Here is a 22,010-nt window from a genome sequence, read left to right on the forward strand (position 1 = left end):
GCCTGGCCTCGAGAACACACAGAGGAGAGTGACATTTGTCAGGCTTTAGGAATGTCCTTTGAGAAGTTTCTATCACTTATAGACTCTCGCACTCTGCTGTCAATAACTAAGATGCCCCAGGCACTCAAGCCCTCTTAAGAGCTACCTGGAAGCCCAGGTCTCTGAGAACGGCCACCAATTAAGCAGCTACTGGCTCCAGGAGCCAAAGACCTGGTTGCAAAATCAGAGCTTCCCCAAAGAAACTTCCAATCTCTAAGTGGTTCCACAAGGACAAACTGTTGTATAGCAGGGAACACTTACAAACAAGCACTCCTTAATACTTAATTAACTTTAATGACAAGTGCTGTGAAATCTGAATTTCAGACACAAGAGCACAGATTGGCTTTGGTCCACGCTGACTTATGAGTGGCTACACGCAGCTCCCAGGAGGAACCTCAGCCACTGTTACGTGTGCACTTCATTACACTGTCACTCGGCCAAGAGAGCAGCCACCAGCAAGCACGGAGAAGACAGAGTGTCTGGGTAGCAGCGAGGCAATGGCCGGACACCAAAGAGTCTGAGAGCGTCAAGTCACTTCAAGGAAAAATTCATAGCTCTGCACCTTTGTTTAAACACACGTGTTTAAATAACAAAGACACTGACTCTCCAGGGAAAGAGTAATTTCCAGGATCTTACTCATTTTCAATAATTTAAGTATTATATATCATCATCTTTCCTGGAGCTTCCTGTTTGGCTTGTGATAGATTTTTTCTTGGGGAGATACAAAACTATGATTTCAAAGGCATAACATCAACAGTCACATTTGCCTACACCATTAGTCAGCATCTATAAACACTGGGAGGACCGATCTCCCACCAGCTGAGCCAACGAGACGGTACTTGGATCACCCACACAATGAGCCAAACCTATGATACTGGATTTCACCAGCTGGCCAGCACTGAGACACGCGGCGCGAGGGCATCTCTTGTGAGGATACTCCTCAACCTACTCACCGGCCTGATTCCACTCTGCAGGATGGTCAGTCCAGTTGCCTTCTCCAGTTCATCTTTGTTGTCAACTGTGAGAAGGAAAAAAAATAAAAAAAAGGTCAGCACAGAAAAGGGTGGGGTACCTGAGAGTGCTCTCTGTTGACGAATTCCCCCAAACAACTGCTTGGGCAGCCTGGCTTCATGGAGATGCTATGTTGAACAACAGATGGGACATGGGCATGCACAATCCCATGTCCCACTCAGGAGCTGGCCTGCCTCAGCAAAGCACCTTGTGTACTTTCTATACCATCTTATAAGGCATGCCATGCTAGGCAGCCTCCAGTCATTGAGGATTTGATGGGAAATCGTATGTAAACACACTCTGCAAACTATAAGTTCTTATTTTAAAATGGCGTAATGTTATGTGTAGGTCTAAGTCTACACCCACTGAGAAATAATGTTTTGTTACTAGCACTGCATGGACTTGGAAAAAGCTGCCTGTGTGCTTACATCACCGGATCTGTGACTTATTTCACTCTCTTTTAATTCATGTCTCTATCAGAAACATCCTATGGTAGTTTTGTTTCAATAAAGAGCCACCCTCATCTGCTCCTGACTTCACATGAGGAAGACTTTCAGAGAACAAATTCTATTTGATATCATGCCAGGAGAAATGAGCTCGGGAAACAATTAGCAGATGCAAATGAAGTCTTAGCCGTGGCAACGCTGGGGCAGCAGACACAGCTGCCCCCACTTCCCAGAGAGGAAGTGTGTCATGAGGCAATTGACCTTGGCTTATGATTCGGTAGAAATATTCCTTTGGATAAATCTCCTGTCATTTTGGAAATAAAAACCAGAAGAAAAGAAAACCTAGAATTTTATTGAAAACCCCATGAACGGGGAGGGCACTGCAATTGTGCTTAATACTGAACGAGATAGCAAGAAAAGATCAGATGGGCTCACCTTGTACTGTGACACACCTGTGCGGATCTTGGGTAATGGAATTACGTCTTTGAGAGGTATACAAACGATATCCCATTACAACCTACCTGCCTTCTCTACCTCCAGGGACTTTCGTTGTCTTATAGAAAAAAGACTCCCTCTTTAACAACTAGACATAGTTTTTACACATAGACAGTTCCTGCTGTACCGAGAGACTGAGGTGGACATAAGGCAATCCAGGGTAGGGATGGAGAATTGTAGGACCTCTTCGGGTGGTGGGATGATGTGGGGTGGAGGCAAGTGACTGCACAGGTTTAGAACTTGGATGGCAGGAGACTGTTCCTTGAGATATAAAGCGATTGGTTTTCAAGTCTCTTGTATTGTCTGGTGGCTATTTGGAATGGGCTAACAGCAACTCTAAATAGGTTCCTATAGATGGAATTTATAAACACTCCAGTTCCTGCTAGAGAGCAGAGATTGCAGACTTAGAGACTTTTACAGCAAACAGTCAGCCAATACGTGACCAAGCTGAATAGCCTAACCCAGGGTCAGCCCGATCTTCCTAGAAAGCAGGTGAGTATCTTAGGCCTGGTGGGCAGTGTCTCATGACTCCGTAGTGTCACCTTGGTGTGGAAAGGCAGCACACCTGCCTGGGTGGCTGCTTAAGGGAAAGTTTAGTTACAGAAGCAGCCCAGGCTGAGGAGGCAATTCTTCCAAACTTCCGGAGGGAGCTAGCTGAACAGCCACCCCAGGGATGCCATGTAAGGCTGCAAGAAGTAGACCACCATCACCCCTGAGACCTGGAGACCTTGTCCTGGGAAACCACAGACAAATGCTCTAGGTGCGAAAGCCCCTCAGGAATTCTTCAACTCAGCCAACCTGGACATTTCTGTTGGATGTATACACAAGTATGGCATTCGATGAGTAAACCTGAACGAGTTCAGTCAACAATATCAACAGCGAGAGCATGTGTTATGGCTTGGTTGGCAGCGTGGCCTCTCAGGGCCTCACCCACTACCATTTGGCAAGCCGCTTTCAGTGCATGACCACACGTGCTTAGACTCTCCTGGGCAGAGCTGCACAGCTCATCCACTGCTTTTCAGGGCAGGGAACCTGCTTTGCCATTCCGAGCTTGGCACTTTTCTGACTGCCTGACCAGCACTCTGCTGTGCTTTGGGTATGCCTCCTACCCCTCTGGCCTCTGTGAGTAGGGTCTGGCCAGTTCAAGGCCATTGACAGGTGGGTGAGGTGTTGTCTGACTTTGCAGGGTCTGCTCATGAAAGTGCAGAATCAATTCTAAAGGGCAGAGCCAGGCTGGGATGTGGTTCAGTTGGTAGAGTACAGAAAACTCTTAAGTAGAGGCAACAGGCTCAGTTGTTACATAGCAAACTTGAAAAAAGCCTGGACTACCTGTCCGAAGAAGAAGGAGAAGAAGAAAAAAAAAGAGAGGGTGGTGGTGGTAGTGATGGTGGTGGTGGTGGAGGAGGAGGAGGAGGAGGAGGAGGAGCGGGGAGAGGAAGGGGGAAGGAAAGAAAGACCTTTTCTCAAACTAACCTAAGACGCAAGTATGTATTGGAATCTAAATAATGAGGTAAATAAACAATAGTGAACCATCCGCTGAACACTTGGTTCAGCTGAGCTCCAAGGCAGGCTCTGTCACAGTTTACCTTGCTAAACCTTTGAAGCCACCGAGACTGTAGGCTCCCATCTATACTCTACAAACAGGACAGAGGACAGCAAGTGTACTACTGAGGGAAGAGTCTGCGTCTCTGAGCTCTGGGTCATGACCCACTGTCATCTATAGTTTCTGTGCTTAGGGTCTGTGACAACCCATAAGGAACAATGCCCTCACAGGCCTCCCAAAACGTTGATTTACACTCTGGAAACCTGGGAGTTTGAGACTTGCTCTGACAGTCTGGGAAAGACAGTCTGTTCTAAAGAGCTACCACCGAGACCTGAAAGAAGGGGTCACTCATCAAAACTTGGAGAAAGTGAGGAGCAGTTGAACAGCTGTTAAAGCCTGGACCGGCTGTCGAGCTATGTGGAGGGGAGGCCTCTGGTGGAGAGAGCAGAGTATCAGGTAGACGGTAAGGGGTGGGGCCGGGTGGTCAAACGATGGGGTACCTATTAGAGGGGGTGGGGTCACCTGGTAGAGGGGCAGAGAACCAGGTAGAAAGGGTGGGGCTCTAGTAGGAGCCAGTGGTGATCCAGGTAGAGGGTTTTGGTGAACCTTTCATGACAAAGCAGAATGTTTGGTTTTTCACAAGTGCCTTGAGGTCATCTGAGAAGGAGGTTTTGACCTATGCAGCACACAGACCATTCAAGGCCTTTAGGAGATGGGATATCTTTGAATGACACAGCCTTGTGTCCCGCCAGGCCATCTGAGCACTCTATGAAATTCTGTGCATACTGTTATCTTGATTCTCACATCTGAGCTCCTTTTACCACTTATCAGTGGCCCAGTTGGACTGGTACAGGTCAGTCTGCTTGGTCACCAGTCAGGGCCTCTGGTGCTTCCTGAGTCCACTGCTTTGCTGTCTTACCTCTGTCTTCATTCTGAGGACACAGGGTCTGTCTAGATTTCTTTCCTGTACTTGGCATCTCTGGCAGAGCCTCCCCACCCTACCAGCATCTTGTCACTACATGTCTTAAAAGCCCAGGTAAGGCTATTCCTAAGACACTTGCCCTAAACTATGGGGTCAGTCACATTCCTGCCTGGTAAGTAGTCTCCTATGCAGCCTCCATCGACCATGGCTCAGCGATCAGTACAGGGAGGATCTCCCATCTCGGAACCTTTAAGAAATTTTTTTAAGGGTCTATTTTCAAATTTACTTTGAGCCATGGTGGTTCAGTTACAGTTGAACAGAAAACACTGAACCCCTGTTCATCTCTGTTGGTCTAGCTCCCTACACCCAAGTAAAAGTTAGAGTAGAAAATTACTAACGGGCGAGCTTTCCTAGAAACCTGCCGATATGACTCTTATATTCCTGATAAGCTTTAAGATAATCAAAATGTAACATACAGAGATGAACCTACATATGGTCTGTTAAGCAATAGAGAAAGGTTGAGCATCCGAAGGAAAGGTAATTCCTAGATGATGTGTAAGGCCAAGCCTTCCTGATAACTCAGCCAAAGAAAGGGAGGAAGGGACCTGGGCTGTAAACGCTGTTCTCTGTGTTCACAGTACCCACCATTCTGGGCTCTCATCTCTGGCTCTGCGAAGTCGTAAAGCAAGCTGCCTTGTTTTCTATTCTGTCTTCACCGCTTTCATTATGAAGTGAGGGTCCAGGTTTCTTACACCTCACATCTACGTTAGGGAACCCCGAACATCAGTCTATAGTCCCTAACATTCGGTCTACAATGCTTCACGATCCTCAGTGTTTGCTCTGTGAATGGCTGTGAGGATTATGTAGGGATGTAGGCTTAGAAGACAGCGGATAACAATCTTCCTGCCCATGAGAGGTCACATGTATTTCCCAGTCTATGTGCTGCTAAGGAAGAATGCCTGTATTTGGTCAATCTACTCTGCACTGTTCCTAGGCTCTTTACCCAGAATGCACCAGGGCGGCTGTCTGCCTCCCTACGGGTAAGCTTTCTTTGTTTCCACCTGAAAGGCCATGCAAGTAAACAGAAAGGTCAGGACAATAGGTGCAGAAGACATCCCTTTCCTCCAGGGCACCAGGAGCAATTAAGTGTCTTTATTGGGTGCCGGTAAATGTGGTTGTGGCATCCGCTCTGGGCCTGGGTGGGAAAGGCTTCACTGAGAGTGGGGATGACTATAATGGCCACGCCCCCTATCTGTTTAGTCATTCATACCACAATCTGTTCACACCAGGCATCAGAGCACAACTCTCTAGCTCCCTCAGCAAGCATCGTTGTCATCAGGAAGCCTGTGGTGGCCTGAAGAGGTGGCAGGTGAGCAGGATTTGGGACAGCCATGTTCCAGAAGTTTTATGATTGTACTCCCCCCCCGAGAAATCCTTTCTGTCTCCTGACCCCTCTGTCCTAGCTCTTGGTTACTCAGGGCCCTAAGCTCGTTTGTCACCTGTGTCTCTGGCTTCAGTTCTCCAGCCCTGCCAAGCCCTTCTCCTTTTTGCCTCCCTGTGCCGTGCTTGGAAGGTTCTCACTGTGTAGACAATAGAGGCTGGGCGATTTTGCCTTTCTCCTTGTTATGTTTATGTTAAAGAATTTATCTTAAGCATCCACCCCAGTCTTCCTGTTTGTTTACTTCTGTAATGTTTCTTTCTTTATTTTTTTTATTATATTTATTTATTAACTTATTCATTTAGCGGGGGAAGGGCTCTCTTGCCATGGTGTATATTAACGTCAGAGCTCAACCTACAACCTATCTTGCTTTCATTCCTACTGCTCAACTCTTAGGGATGTCTTGCTCGGCCACATGTTCAAATTTCAGCTGAGTTCTTGTTTTTGTTAAGCTTTGGACTTGGAGCTAGCATGCATGATGAGAGCCGACCAGTGAGCCAGCGCAGCACGGGGACAACGAAAGAAACCGCTTTAACCGAGGCAGACAGCAAAGCAGAAAGCCCATTTTTATCTTCACGCGAGACAAAAAAGGGTTTCCAAACACTAAAAAGAAGTCCTTTAAAATTAAATTCACTAGATGAAGGATATGCAAATTACCTGAAGAAGCGGAACCCTGTAATGTTCTCAAAATTCTGCAATAGCCTATTTAATTAGTATTTTAATTTATCAGAATAATTCTTTGCACTTGACAATTTATGCAGCATTCCATATAATTAAGCACGTAGCGACAGTGGAGTAATTTTGCCTCTTCTCTTTATCCCTGATATTTTAACCTGAAAGAATGTGCAGAAGTCTCTTCTGTAATCTGAATTACAATGGGGACAACTTAATGGGGTCCCTCTGCTGGCAAGCTGAGCTGGGAGGGCTGCCTAGGTGCAGTGCTACCCAGGGGGCTGACTCCCTATGGACAGTGGCCTTGTCCCTATGGAAAGCTCCCTTGGTGGGGCTCCGCACTATCTATATTCCTACACCCAGAAATCTCAGAAGGTTGTGTGGCAGATCCTCTGTGATCTAGATTCCTTGTGGGTCCCATGCCTCTTCCCCTGATAATCAGTCTTTCTGACAAGTCTTGGGTTCTCTATGCACTGGTGTGTGTGTGTGTGTGTGTGTGTGTGTGTGTGTGTGTGTGTGTGTGTGTGTCTGTGTGTGCAGCAGACTGGCTTTCTCTCAGGTTTGGCCTGTTGGCACAGTTTTAAATAGCTGAGGTTAGATCTAAAGCCCTCTCCAAAATAGTGTGTGGCCTCCAGAACACTGTGTGACTAGGCTAGAACAGGGCAGTGGATGTTGTTACAGCTCAACTATCCTAGCCTTGATGAGCCCATGGGACATTCTGTCGCCTTCCTGGACCTAAGAGGCCTCCTCTGTGAGATGGGATGACGGAAGCCTGGAGATGAGACATTTTACTACACACCAAGTTCAATATTTCACATCAGCCGACTTCCTGGAACTCTCTGAACTCACACCTGGACCAATCCTCTATGGGAAGAGGGCGGAAACAGGGCAGTGTTATAGGAGGTGACACACAAAAGGATACTCAGGACTACAGTCAGACATGAACTTATTGGCCTCCACAGCTAACTCTGCCTAGGTGCCCAACAGCTCAACCCAAACCCTTGACCTTACCTGCTTCTTTCTTCACATTTGTTCCCCCTGGCGTTTTCAGCCACCAGCTACAATGGGGACACTTCCATTCTTCCCACACCTGTTCTTCCCTGGTGTTCCCCAGCTTCCAGATGCTCGGCCTTGGCCTATGTTAGTCCCCTCTTTAGATTCCACCCATCTAGCCCATTGGCCAGTTTTAGAGTTCTACCAGACATGTGTACTGAGTCCAGCTGCATCTCTCCACCCCTGCACACCCTTCCAGGCCCCACATACTCTGGTGGGGATCTGCAGTAGTGCATGTATCCGAGCCGCCCTCTCTGTTCACACTTCCTTCATCTGCACTGCCTAGGAAACTATGTCAGGATACGTGTATGTACCTGTGGGGCCTGAACGCCACAAGCTCTCAGCTGGCAGAAGAGACAAATGGACTGACACACCCATCTCAAACCTCAGATTGTGGAGGATCGAGAAATCTCTGCAAACACATCACTGTCACAGCGGACTAGGAGTCTGTTGTGTTCCTCGCCTGCATCCCTGGTTCTGGAAGTGCTCATGCGTGCAGAGCTCATGTTCACCATGCATAGTTTGCAGGTCAGCTGCCTGTTAGCCTCAGACAAAACAGGGCCCTCTGTGTTCCCTGCTTCCTCTGTGAGAGAGCTCAACAATAAATCAATGTATGATAAACTCATCTTGGGCAACAGGATTGCTTTCCCTCCTTACTGAAAGATTCATCCAAGCGGGTCATGGTGGCTTCTCTGGGCATACCCTCCTGTGTTATGGGGGCGTGGGCAAGTGTGCACAGCACCAAGGAGCTGTCATGGCGTGTGTGTATGATTGCTAAGCAGGTCGCACAGGCAGCCTGGAAGCTTGGGGGAGAGGGATAATGCTATGCTCCTGGTGGGATGAGGAGTGACATATAAGATTTTATTATATTGCCAAGAATGACACACAGTTTAAAACCTGTGGATCTCTAGAGTTTTCCATTGAATATATCAGATGCGTGATGGCAGTGGGTAACCAAAACTGTGGAGATTGACTACTGCACCAAACACATGTTCATTTTTATACGTGTCAGTCTGGACACAGAAAGCTTGAGTCCTTGCCATTAGGGACCAGGTAGATAGGACGCCAGGGTCATATGCTTCTCTCTTTATGCAAACACTCATGCTGACTAAAATTTCAGTGAATTTTTAAGAAAAGAATAAGATAAAATCCCAGCTTTGTTTAACTATTTTATTGAAACTTTGCTATCAATGATGTGTTGCCTTATGATCTTAACAGTGCGATTAAGTAAAATAATTATTTTTAATATATAATCTCTGCCTTCCATTGTTCTGTATGCACAGTTACAGCTGGATGGCATCTGCCTACATATGTCAAGTTCCCAAAAATTTCTGATAATTCAATAACTTGTGAAAAAGGGAAGACTATGTGCCTACAGGTCAAAACACACTGACATTGGCATTACCAGCTTCTTTAACCCATTCCTTATCCAAACCCTGCCTGCCCCGAGAGAAACCAGCTTTAATAACTGTAACTTTATATCTTGTTTTGTCTTTTGAGACAGGGGTCTTCCTATGTTGCCTTAGCTTCCCTAAATCTTCCTGTTTAGACCAGCCTGGCCTCCAATTTGTAGAGACCAGTACGTCTCTGCCACCTGAGCGCACCCCCCCCTTTAAATTGATTCTCAGCACAGTTTCTTAAACTGTGGCTCTCAGCCCCAGATGGGGGTCACATAACTCAATGTGGGAATTGTAAAAATCTGGCAACAGTGAAAGACTTTACAATGTGCAAAACATGAAAATTATTTCAAAATTATACCCACAATGAATCCGAGTCATAACCTGGCAACAGTCACTGGTGTTGTGTCACACAAGTTCACCACAGCTTTGTTTCTGAACACACAACACGCACACGTTGCACAGCGCATGGTACCATGCCACATAGCACCACTGAATGTGGCCCGAAGCACCTCAGTTCAGACTGGAGAGCACTGTGTATAGTGAGCTGGAGGGTTATTGTTCTATGTGCAGTTCTCTCCTATTATAGAAATATCATGGCTTAATTATGGAAAACAGGGGCTTTTGGTATTTTCCTACTGTAATTCCTCAGCATGCTAGTATCAAATTAATACATCTTTGGATTGGGTTTTGTGAGAATGTTTGGTTTTAAAAATTGCTGTTTGATGACCTGCTGGCAAGATGTGCCTACTGGTGCAATGAGTGGGATTAACCAACCACTTTTTAAATGGCCCTTAAGGCCCACTCCATGAGAGAGAACCCATCTGTACCTGAAGCTGGAAATAATATCAAGAACCTATATCTGGAGAGGGCATGAGCTCTCAGGGAAATATATTATGTTAAGTAATTATAGCAAAAAATGGCTCCTAATGACACACTGCATTGCCAATCAATCAGTCCATCACTCAACTATCATTCGAGAAGCTTTCTCTTACTTTATATTGGAACTAACACAGAACTCCACAGAGAACAAGAGACTTCAGAATCTTCGGCCCTAAATGTGATGTAAGAAGTACAGAAAGATTCTAAGAACTAGAGGTGATGAGTAGCATCAAAGAAGCGGTGTTTTCCACACCCAATGGGGCAAGTGCACGTATGAACTCACAACAACTGATAGCGCTCAAGACCTCCACAAGTGCTAGACAGACCAAACCCTCACAGGGAAAGGGAAGGAGGGCATGCAGTTCCTCCCTTAGCTGAGGTGCCACTGGCATTTTATTACTTCTGGGAGAAGAAGAGTCAGTTTTCTTCAGTGACATTGTGTATACCAATCACACCGTGGGGAGGCCTCACACCCAGGAATAGTTGCCCAACATAAACTGGACTCAATCCCGGCAGGGGAGGTGGAGAATATGAAGTTTGGTGGGAAGGGAGGTGGAGGGGATATAGGAGGATTTGGAAAATGGGGGTGAATATGAACTAAATACATTGCATACAATTCTCAAAAAGTTAATAAAAGCATGGATTAAAAATACTGCTTGAGTCATTAACTTGAGCTTCAGGACAAGGAAGTCAATGAATTTGGGGTTGAGATTAGGATATAATATCCAGCCTTTTATGAAATGGTCCTAAACCCACTTTTGCCTTTTGATTAGAATATCAAAATATCTACCAACTCTGAAGAGGGTCTGTGTTCTAAGGCATCGAATTCAACTGGGATTTAATTCTCTCTGTAAAAATAAACTCATGCGTGTGTGTCGTTCATGTGTAAATTTGCTTTTGTTTTTATTGAATGGCAAAATAATATGAATCGCAAATAGCTCGAAAATGGATCTTTTCATGGTTTGTTATCAGCACGTGATTGGTTTGCATACCTACTACATGTTACTGACACGTGGGAGTGGTGGTGAACAGGTGTTGTGCATACAGACAATTCAGCAAGCCCTGAGCTTAAGGACAGAGGGATGAACCTGTGGCCTAGCAAGGATTTCAGACCTTGGCTATTACATCACCATTACATCACCATCCTTATGTCACTGATAATAGAGGTAGGATGACTTTCTCTGAGCTCACCACATGAAGACTCCTTCATGGGAGTCTTGTAACTTCTGGTGCTTTCCTCCAGCTCTGGTCTAGGGTCACTGTAGCCAGTCCCTTCCCAGGGCCCACATGGTGGAAAAGCTTCATTGTAAGCAGCAAACTAGGATAAAGTTGGCCATTGAAATAGCAGGAGCAGTGGTGGTGATCATTCATATGGGCCCAAGATGCGCCCAGCATCCAGTGTGTTTCTGTACAATGTGATCCATGATGAGTAACATCGCAACAGAATGAATGTTTGATGCTAACAGCCTTTTGTCAAGTCAACTTAAAGTAGCAGGATGCCATAGTGCCTAGATGCTCATTTTTTCAAGTGTCAGAATTAATAAATATTCCAGAATGTAACTTTACCCTACAGTTACTTATAGAAACCAGAGATGCCATTTTAGTAGAGCTCTATAGAAAAGGTAGGAGAAGTAAGATGTCTCTGTCCTTCCTGAACTATCAAACCATCAATTTGTGTTATAGACCTGACTTATTTCTCAAGGATTTACATATTAGAAGTTTGAAAATATTACGAAGGGTTGGGACTGTTAAGAGGAGGGGGGTCACTAAAGGTGCTTCTCTGGGAGGGAATTAAAGTGTTTCCCCCAGGATCTGGTTGGTTCTGAAGAAAGATGTTAGATGGCAATGTCTGGCTTCTGCCTTACCACATAATTGGCACCTCTCCAGGGCTGTCTTTATGATGTGATCTACCTGGGGTCCATACAAAGCCCCTGTCCAACTTTTTAGACCACAATCTGTTAGCTACATAGCTCTCTTTTCTTTCTGTTAACTAACCTTAGTACTTTGTTTAGACAATTGAAAACTGACCAACACAGCTTTCCTGGGTATTTCCTTGTGTAAAGAGGCCACTTATAAGTGAAGGCAGGCTTCCTTCCTCTCTAAGATTTCTGTACAGAAGTTGTAATAAATGGAGTTGCTGGTGTTGAACCCTAACAGCAACAAAAATGTAACGCTGAGATGTTAGGAAGGGGGAAAGCTTTGAATACATGTGCTTGAAGCCAGGAGCATGAGGAGGTCAGGGAGGATGGACTTCATGTATACACGGTGGCAAGATTTATCAGCAGATCATGGAGGATGGATCTTCTATACTCAAGGTTGCAAGACAGGGGTCATGGAAGACGTATCTAATGCACATGCAATGACAAGAGCTACCAGGAGTTCATAAAGGATGTCTGTATCTAAGAAAGACTCTGGTGAGTTTAAAAATGTTGTGCTTACAGAAAAGTACTTCTGTCAGGATATCTGTTAGTAGCTACCTGTGCAAGACCTTACCACCATCCTCATAGCCAAGGATAGTAGTCAAGCATAATTGTTTCAAAACAACTTTGGTAACCTCCTTTCCCCAGCATCAACTCTGAATATGACTGGGCATATTCAGTGCAATGTCCTATGTCCTTATGCATTCATTTTTGTCAGTGGAATCTGTTTTCTACTTTAAGCTAACAATTTGCACACATAATTTTTATGCATGCATGTGTACTCATGCATATGTGTGTGCTTATGCGTGCATCAGTGCAGATGCATCGTGTCACACACACACAGAGACACACAGAGAGAGGAGAGAGAGAGAGAGAGAGGAGAGAGAGAGGGAGAGAGAGAGAGAGAGAGAGAGAGAGAGAGAGAGAGAGAGAGAGAGAGGCTCTTATCATCAACATATGGGACATATTCTGGGAAATATACCATTGTGTGATTTTGCAATTGTTGAAACGTAACAAGAAACACTTCCACGATATAGTCTATGCAGCTCAGCTACCACCACGAGCTCTTGCTACTATCAAGAGCTGTCCAGGCTGCTGTCAGGACTGATGAACATTATACAATGTTTTATCCTAAAGTCCTTTTTGTATTAAGTAAATCCTCTAATAATATATATAAGAGTTCAATACGGTGAACATACAGCATGTCACATGGCCCGTGTCTCCTCACTGTGCAGTATTTCGTGCTGGACTTTCATAGGACTGCCCATGCAGTGAGCCTGGTTACTTGACTATCTCCACTAACACTTGAATATAACACACACATTCTGATGTGTGATGCTGGTCTCAGAACAGCACTTCTCTTCTCAGGACTACCAGAGCACCCTTTTGTGACACCGATTTAGCACACTGCAAACCTGTGTGTCTGTGTGTTTGTCTACGTGTGTGCACACCTTGTGCACATGTGTAAGGAGGTCAGAAAGTGACATTAGGAATCTTCCTTCCCACATTATTTCTTGAGGCAGATTCTCTCACTGGACCTGGAGATGGGTGACTTGTGTACGTTGGCTGGCCAGGGAGCTCTAGGTAGATCCTACCTCTGCCTTCTTTGTGCTGGGGCTTCAGAGACATTTTATCATGACAGTGGGAGCTGGTGATCCAATGTCCTCATCTCACAGCACAGAAAACCCATTTTAATCGCAACCTTTGTTCACCCACACGTATTGTATTTCTAGCACTTCGCATTGTCCTTTTGAATGAAAGCTTGAATTCTCTACTTCCCTTTTCAGCTGTGGTTCTGGAGATCTTGGAAATCCTGTCTGACCAACTCTGCTGGAGCCAATATTCAGGATCTAATAATGAATGTAGACGGTGTAGACATCATGCCTCCACGCTTGTGAGTCAGATGCTCTCCTGCCAGCAAGGCCTCAGCCTCTGGTTGGTGTGGACCTGCCCAACACTACACTTCTTCACACACTTCCCACTCCTCACACCTCTGCTTGCAGGTTCACTACTCTGTTTTATCTTGTTTGGGCCCCACAAGACAATGCTTTTTTATAACACATACTTTGTTAGACACATTCACACACTAACATTTTTTTTCTCATTATTACTTCTGTATCTGGAATCTTCCTGTGGTCTGCGATACATACTCTCACATGAATCTAAATTAACCTGAACAGGACTCCATGGCGACAAGCTCATCTGTCTGAATGCATCTTTGTTTAACTCCTGCTCTTTGTGTAACCCTTCTTATTAAAGCACACACTCACATGGTAGCTCCTTGGGTTTAGTGATGGTTTGTCCCCAAAGGCCTACATGCTGAAAGCCTGGTTCCCAGTGTGGTGTGCTAGGTGCTAGAACCTGGTGCCAGGTCTTCAGATAAAGGAATCAGAGCCGTTTTCCTGACAAAATGTTATAAAAGAACAACCCTGGCCACAGACCTCCCACCTCCTGCCTTGCTGTTGTCTCTCTGCTAGTTCCACCATTGCGAAGCTGTTGCCCTAAGCTCTCCCCAGAAGTCAAGCATATAGTGTTGCAAAACTGTCAGCTAAATAAACCTCTTTTCTTTACAAGTTACCTAGACACAAGTATTGTATTGCAGGAATAAGAAACAGATGCACAGTGGCTGTTTTAGGGCGGTGGTTCTTTACCCATCAGCAATAGGTAGGGGAGTGTATCGTGGCTTCTTCTCCAGCCTGGGCAGTTGAACATCAGCATGAGTTGAGCTGTCTTTCTTCTCAGATGCTGTCTATCTTCCTTGGCTGCTTTTAAGATGCCTACTGTCTTTGACGCTCTGCATCCCACTATCAGGAATCCAGATGCAGGCTTCCTCTCTGGAAGCAGATGACTTGGACTTATACCAGTGGTTGAAAAATCTTAGCTATGGCATCTTTCTATATGCCTGTGGACTACAATTTCCTTCATATCACCCCTGAAAAGTATTCAGGGTTTTCAACCATCTTCTGGCATCTTGACCTCTCTGTGCTCTTTTCACCTGTCTCTATGTGGGCTGCCTTCTGGAGTATTCCATCAACTCTTCGTCTGAAAGTGACAACACCTAAGATTTTCATTTGTTGCCCGTCCTTCCCTCTGAATTCTGCTCACGGTGCCTTGGTGAATTTTGAGATTTATTTTGGAATTTTACCTGTTGTGATTCTCTTGTGTCTGGAATGAATGGGCACTCCTACAGAGTACATGCATTTCTTCCCTCTGGGAGACTGGAGGTCCTTTCACATTGTCATTTAATTCTGTGCTTAGGATGTTATAGATGGCTCAGGTGAAGTTCTGTCACAGATGTGCCATCCCCATGAGCACCCTCCTCCCATACAATTAAAATATTGAATACAGACACTTTCCCTCCAGGAGAAACATGGACTCAAGGGAACTACTGTCAATGTTTGTTTGTTCTGGTGCCAACACCTGGGGCTTGGGCTTTATGTGGCAGACCTCTCCTCTCTTGGTTATGGTCAGCAGGCCTCCGTTCTCCTGGTTGTAGACAGCAGGCCTATGCTACCTTGGCTATGGTCAGCAGACCTCTGTTCTCCTGGCTGTGGTCAGTAAGCCTAGCATTTGCTCTCTACTCTCTCCTGAGATTACAAGGTCATATATAAGAGCATAAGCTCAAGGACATACTCTTAGGATGAAAGTCAACATCAAACATCCATTTAGGTCTCTGGGCTCCTGTTCTTTCTATATTTAGGGTCTTGAAGAACCTGTGATGGTTAGACAGCTAAGATGTTGTTTTCTAGCCAGTATTTGGAGGGCATTCTGACTAAGGGGCAGTAGCTATTTCTTCCAGTAAACTGGTGGAAAATGGGAACCCTAGTCATTTTCTGAGGTGCTCCTGTGCCATCCCCACTCTGCTGAGCTTTGAGCAGAGCCTCCTGGGAAGCTGAACATCAGAAAGCCTGGTGACTGAATGTGACACCAACTACACACACAAATGAACATGCCCAGTGCATTCTGGATCTTCTGTGCTCTTGCAACTGGGTTGGTCTGGAAGAGGCCAGGGTGCCTTGCATCTGAGTGGTTGTGGGTAGGAAATGGTTTAGGCCTTTGTATCTTCTATGAACTCACTCCAGTCCCTGTAGGGAGCAAATGGCCACAAAGCCTTACCTGAGGCTCACAGGAAAATAGTCCCCAGGTCCAGGTCAGTGACTGTCCATATGACAAATGCTGTCTCAGTTCCTTTCAGTCACAAGACAACTGTGATAACAGACTGAAAGCTGCCACTCACGGTGGTTGGAAACTACACCCCCCGAAACTGCTACATGTGTGCCTTTGAGGGGACATGGTCCTGTCATCTGTAGAACATGGACCAAGTCTTTAATAAGACTACCTCCTGCCTCAGGTTTATTTTCACTCCCACTTCCAGCCCCACAGGAAACCCTGACCAAGTCTGTTGACCCCCACCCCCTCCCCTACAGCCCCACACTGGGGTGGTTCTAGGCTCACGGTTGTGTATTTCCAAGCTCGCTATTTCAAACACCCCACGTAAATGGGGGCATGGAACACACAACAATGTGGAAAGCCAGGCATGGATGCCAGGACTCTCTGCTGCCACTCTCCTTGGAACAGAAAGGTCAATTTGTCATCGCTTATGCTTCAGGTTCTGGGACAGCATAAGCAGCAAATAAATGAAACTTTTATGTGAGGGTCTCTGGTGAATCTGCGGGGAGGCGGGTGTCATGGGGAGGCAGGCGTCAGTGAGCCGCAGCTCAGCCCTTCTGCGATAATAATGACAGGCTGGTAAAAGCCAATGTCAGCTTCAATTTCTAAGTCATTTTTCAAATTATTTTAATTAGATATTGTTTCAATCTCACTTACATTAATTTAATATCTGATATCAACATTTCAGTTTTCAATTTGTTCAAATGATTTTTTTCCAGTCTGCCTGGTTGCCTGGAGTAATTTAAAATACAATGTTTATCTATAGCAATTTTCAACGCCTGGGTCTGGGGTGAACTGCTATGTTCAATAAAAGTGACGGGAAGGGAGGCCCAAGGTCCTGCCTGGTGTTTAGGAAAATGGAAATTGGTCTCCTTATCATTTATCTCTAGACATTAAAGTAAACAGGTAGCACAAGGGCTAGAAGAGCATAATAAGATTCTCCTCCAATTTCGCTGTGTAATTGGCTCTTCCAATGCAAATTTCAGTGCAAACTGACTAAGGCTTTTTGCATTAAAACTATTGGAATCAACAGCACACTTCTTCATCATTGCATTTTTTAGGCAGTTTTCAACCACCATCCCTTGAGCATGCCCCATGCTTCTTCCTGGACATACTGTTGCAAATGGCATCTGGTTCTGAGTTTCCAGATACTTGGGCTGAGAAAGACACCAGAGCGGGAGCATGAAGCTATGTGAGGCAGGTAGGTGATGGGAGGTATTGTGAAGAGCTCTTCTAGGACCAGAGAGCATGCCAAGTTCTTGGGGTCTATGACTGAAGATGTGTGGTCTTTACTACGTTTTAGCATTGGTGAACTCTCTAAATTACTGGAGAAGAGTATTAAGCTAAAACAAAACACAACTTCCATAGCAAAGATAAATAATCAAAGAAAGAGAAAAGAAGGGCTAGAGGAATACTTGCTCACCATTCTGAGAGGTGGGATAGGGTGACAGAAATGTGTAGACACTTTGGAATACTGCTTGGCAGTTTCTCATGCAACCAAAGGCACTCCTATAAAACAATTTAGAATCCACATTCTTTGGTTCCTGCCCAGAGAAGTTGAAAATTATATGTTTACAGATGATTATAGAAGTTTTATTTTTAATTGCCAAAAACTGGAAGCAGCAAAAATGTACTTCAGTAAGGGAACAGATAAATTGTGGTCCTTCTGGACAATGGGAGGGTACTTGACAGTAAGAAGAAATGAGCTGTCGAGCCTTGCTAAGACTCAGAGGTGGGTGCCTTAAATGCATAGTTCTAGGTGACAGAAGCTATTCTGCAAAGGTGGCAAGCTGTGTGACTGCAACTTGACATTCTGGGAAGGACAAGGCTGGGGAGATAGTGAAAAGAACACTGGTTGCCAAGGGCTAAGGGAAGGGAGGAGCAGACAGGAGGAGCACAGAGTATTCCTAGGGCAATGGCACTATTCTGTATGACACTATACTAGTAGACATATGCCATTATTTATTTATAAAGTTTCACGAAAAGTTCAACACCAAATGGGTCTGCAGTGTCAGTATGAATGAGCAGGCAGAATCTTCTCAGGTACCTCAGTCATGCACATGCTAACGTAGACAGATTTAACAAGAAGAATGGTGACAAGGTTTGCAGTGGGAGAGACAGGATCCCTGGGAACTCCCTATAACTACTGCTCACTTTTTCTGCAAAACTAAAACTTCTCTTAAAAAAGTAAAGCTTATTAAAAACAAGAAAGAATTGATTTTTCTGGCCCACAACTCTGCCTGCATTCCCAGAGGCATGCAGGTACCAAGGACAACTGGATGGTTAAAGGCTAGCATAAGAGCACAATGAACAAGAGCCATGGCAATATGGAACCACCAGAGCCCAGCTATCCTATTACAGAAAGCCCTGGGTATCCTCACACAGTTGAAGCACAAGAAAATGACCTTAAATCTAATCTCATGAAGTTGATGGCGGGGAAATGAATAACATCCCTTGAAGGAATAGAGGAAAATACAATAATGATAGGAAATGAATAACATGTTCAGTACCTATAAATGGAAATAAAAACAATAAAGAAAACACAAACTGAGGGAATCCTGGAGATGGATTCCCTCAGTTTCTCTTACACAGGTAAGAGAATAGGAGCTACAAACATAAGCATCACCAACAGACTACAAGACATGGAAAACAAAATCTCAATCATGGAAGATAAGATACAAGAAATCAATACATCAGTCAAAGAAAATGGTAAATATAAAAAGTTCCTGACAAAAAAAATCCAGAAAGTCTGGGACATGATGAAAACACCAAACACAAGAATAATAGAAATAGAAGAAAGAGAAGATTCCTAGCTCCAAAGCCCAGAAAATATTTTCAACAAAATCATAGAAGAAAAAATTTCCAACCTAAAGAAAGAGATACATATAAACATACAAGAAGCTTACAGAATACCAAATAGATTGAACCAGAAAAAATCCTTCCACCACATAATAATAGAACACTAAATGTACAGAACAAAAGAAGAATATTAAAATCTTCAAGGGAAAAAGGCCAAGTAACATAAAGGCAGACCCATCAGAATTACACCTGATTTCTCAATAGAGACTCTAAAAGCCAGAAGGGCCTGGGAAGATGTATTGTAATCTCTAAGAGACCACATATAGAGCCTAAACTATTATATGCAACAAAACTTTCAATCACCATAGGTGGAGAAAACAAGATATTCTGTGACAAAACCAAATCAGAACAATATCAATCCACAAATACAACCCTACAGAAGATACTAGAAGAAAAATGCCAACTCAAGATGGTTAATAACTACACCCAAGAAAACACAGGCAATAACTACACAACAGAAAACCCGAGACAAAAGAAGTACAAACACACACACACACACACACACACACACACACACACACACACACAGACATTGACAAACACATACCACCACCAACAAAATAACAGTAATTAACAATCATTCATCATTAATATCTCTCAATATCATTAGACTCAATTCTGTAATGAAAAGACACAAGTTAACAGAATGGATACAAAAACAAGATCCTTCATTCTGCTAAATACAAGAATCATACCTCAGCATCAAAGATAGACATTACCTCAGAATAAAGAGCTAGAAAAAGATTTTCCAAGCAAATGAACCCAAGAAACAAGCTGGAATAGGCATTCTAATATCTACTAAAATAGACTTTCAACCAAAATTAATCAAAAGACATAAGGAAGGACACTTCATATTCATCAAAGGAAAAAATTCACAAAGCTGACATCTCAAGTCTGAATATACTTCAAACTCAAGGGCACCCACATTCATAAAAGAAACATCACTAAAGCTTAAATCACACATTAATAGTGGGATACTTCAACACCTTCCTTTTAGCAATGGACAGGTCATCTAGACAGAAACTAAATAAATAATGAAACTAACAGACATTATGAATCAAATGGACCTAACGAACATCAACAGAACATTCCACTTAAACACAAAAGATTATATTTTCTTCTCAATACCTCACAGAACCTTCACCAAAACTAACCACATACTCAGTCACAAAAGCAAGTCTCAACTCTTGAGAGATACAAGATCATTGAAATAACACGCTCTATCTTATCAGACCACCATGCATTAAAACTGGACTTCAACAACAACAAAAACAACAGAAAGCCTACATATTCCTGGAAACTGAAAAACTCTCCACTCAATGATCACTGAGTCAAGGAAGGAATAAAGAAAATAATTTAAGACTTTCTAGAATTCAATCAAAATAAAGGTGCAACATACTCAAACTTATGAGACATAATGAAAGTAGGGCTAAGAGGAAAGTTCATAACATTAAGTAACTTGGTAAAGAAACTAGAGAGATTTCATACTAGCAACTTAACATACTTATCAGCACTCCTAAACATTCAAGAACAAAAGAAGAAATCATACCCAAGAGCAGTAGACAGCAGGAAATAGTCAAACTCAGGGATGAAACAAATCAATTAAAAACAAAGAGAATAAAACAAAGAATCAACAAAAACTAAGAGTTGGTTCTTTGAGAAAAATCAACAAGATAGACAAACCCCTTAACTAAACCAACTAAAAAGCAGAGAGAGAAGGGGAAGAGGGAGGAGGAAGGAGGGAGGGGAGGGAGGAGGGGGAGGGGGAGAGAGAGAGAGAGAGAGAGAGAGAGAGAGAGAGAGAGAGAGAGAGATGTATCCAACAAAATCAGAAATGGAAAGGGGACATAATAACATAATAACAGAAAACAAGGAAATCCAAAGAATCAGTGTCTTACTTCAGAACCCTGTACTCCACAAAGTTGGACCATCTGAATGAAACAGGTTATTTTCTTGATAGAGATACCATTTACCGAAGTTAAATCAAGACAAGGTAAACAATTTAAATAGACCTATAACTCCTAAGGGAATAGAAGTAGTCATTAAAAGTCTCCCAACAAGAATAGCTCATGGTTAGATAGTTTTGTGCAGAATTCTGACTATCAAAGAAGAGTTAATACCAATATTCTTCAAATGATTCCACAAAATAGAAACAGAAGGAACATTGCCAAATTTATTCTATGAGGCCATAGTTACCCTGATGCCTAAACCATACAAAGACTCAACAAAGAAAGAGAAATTCAGACCAATTTCCCTTATGAACATTGATGCAAAATTACTCAAAAAACACTCACAAACTGAATCCAAGAACACATCAAAAACATTATCCATCATAATCAAGTAGGCTTCATCCTAGGGATGTAGGGTAGTTCAACATATGAAAATACATCAATATAATCCACCATATAAACAAATTGAAAGAAAATAAACCTACTTGATAACCTCACTAGATGCTGAAAAAGTGTATTTGACAAAATGTAACATCTCTCATGATAAAAGACTTGGGGGAGATTAGGGATACAAGGTTTATACCTAAACACAATAAAAGCAATATACAGAAAGCCAATTGTCAAAGCAAATTAAATGGAGATAAAATTAAAGCAATTCCACTAAAATCAGGGATAAGATGAGGATATCTATTCTCTATCTATTCAATATAGTACTTGAAATCTTAGCTTGAGCAATAAGACCTCAATAAGCAATAAGGAGATTAAGGGGATACAAATTGGAAGGGAAGAAGTTGAAGTATCAGTTATTAGTATAAGATAGTATACTATAAATGACCTAAAAAATTCTACAAGAGAACTCCTATAGCTCAAAACACCTAGAGCAAAGTGGATGGATACAAAATTAACTAAAAGAATCAGGCTCTCCCAGAAGTGAACTGATACCATCCCACAGTTCCCTGCACCAAAATCCCGTGGGGAAGAGAGCAGACCATCCAGGAGTACAGACATCCTGAGGCCACAGGACAGACTGCCACCTCTGCACACCTCAGCCCACAACCCTGGTACAAGGGGAAACTGTACAGTGCCTCTGGACAGAGGGATATAGGAACAGACAGCCACCAGTACCTGCGGTTCTGATCTGCATCCAGGACCAAACTGATCAGGCCAAACAGCTCCCTGCACCCAAATCCTGTGGGGGAGAGAGCTGGAACCTCA

The 22,010-nt window shown here is 43.7% G+C and overlaps 1 protein-coding gene across 1 annotated transcript in view; it reads right to left on the reverse strand.

The window, feature by feature from the left end:
• Ptprn2 (protein tyrosine phosphatase receptor type N2) overlaps window positions 1-22,010 on the reverse strand; it is a 725,488-nt gene that overhangs the window by 249,502 nt on the left and 453,976 nt on the right. Inside the window, exon 12 of the mRNA XM_032908352.1 lies at window positions 993-1,057. Coding sequence (XP_032764243.1) covers window positions 993-1,057 — 65 coding nt within the window. The remainder of the gene's footprint in view (window positions 1-992; window positions 1,058-22,010) is intronic.

The sequence above is a fragment of the Rattus rattus genome, chromosome 7, assembly GCF_011064425.1.
Source record: "Rattus rattus isolate New Zealand chromosome 7, Rrattus_CSIRO_v1, whole genome shotgun sequence".
Classification (NCBI taxonomy): Eukaryota; Metazoa; Chordata; class Mammalia; order Rodentia; family Muridae; genus Rattus; species Rattus rattus.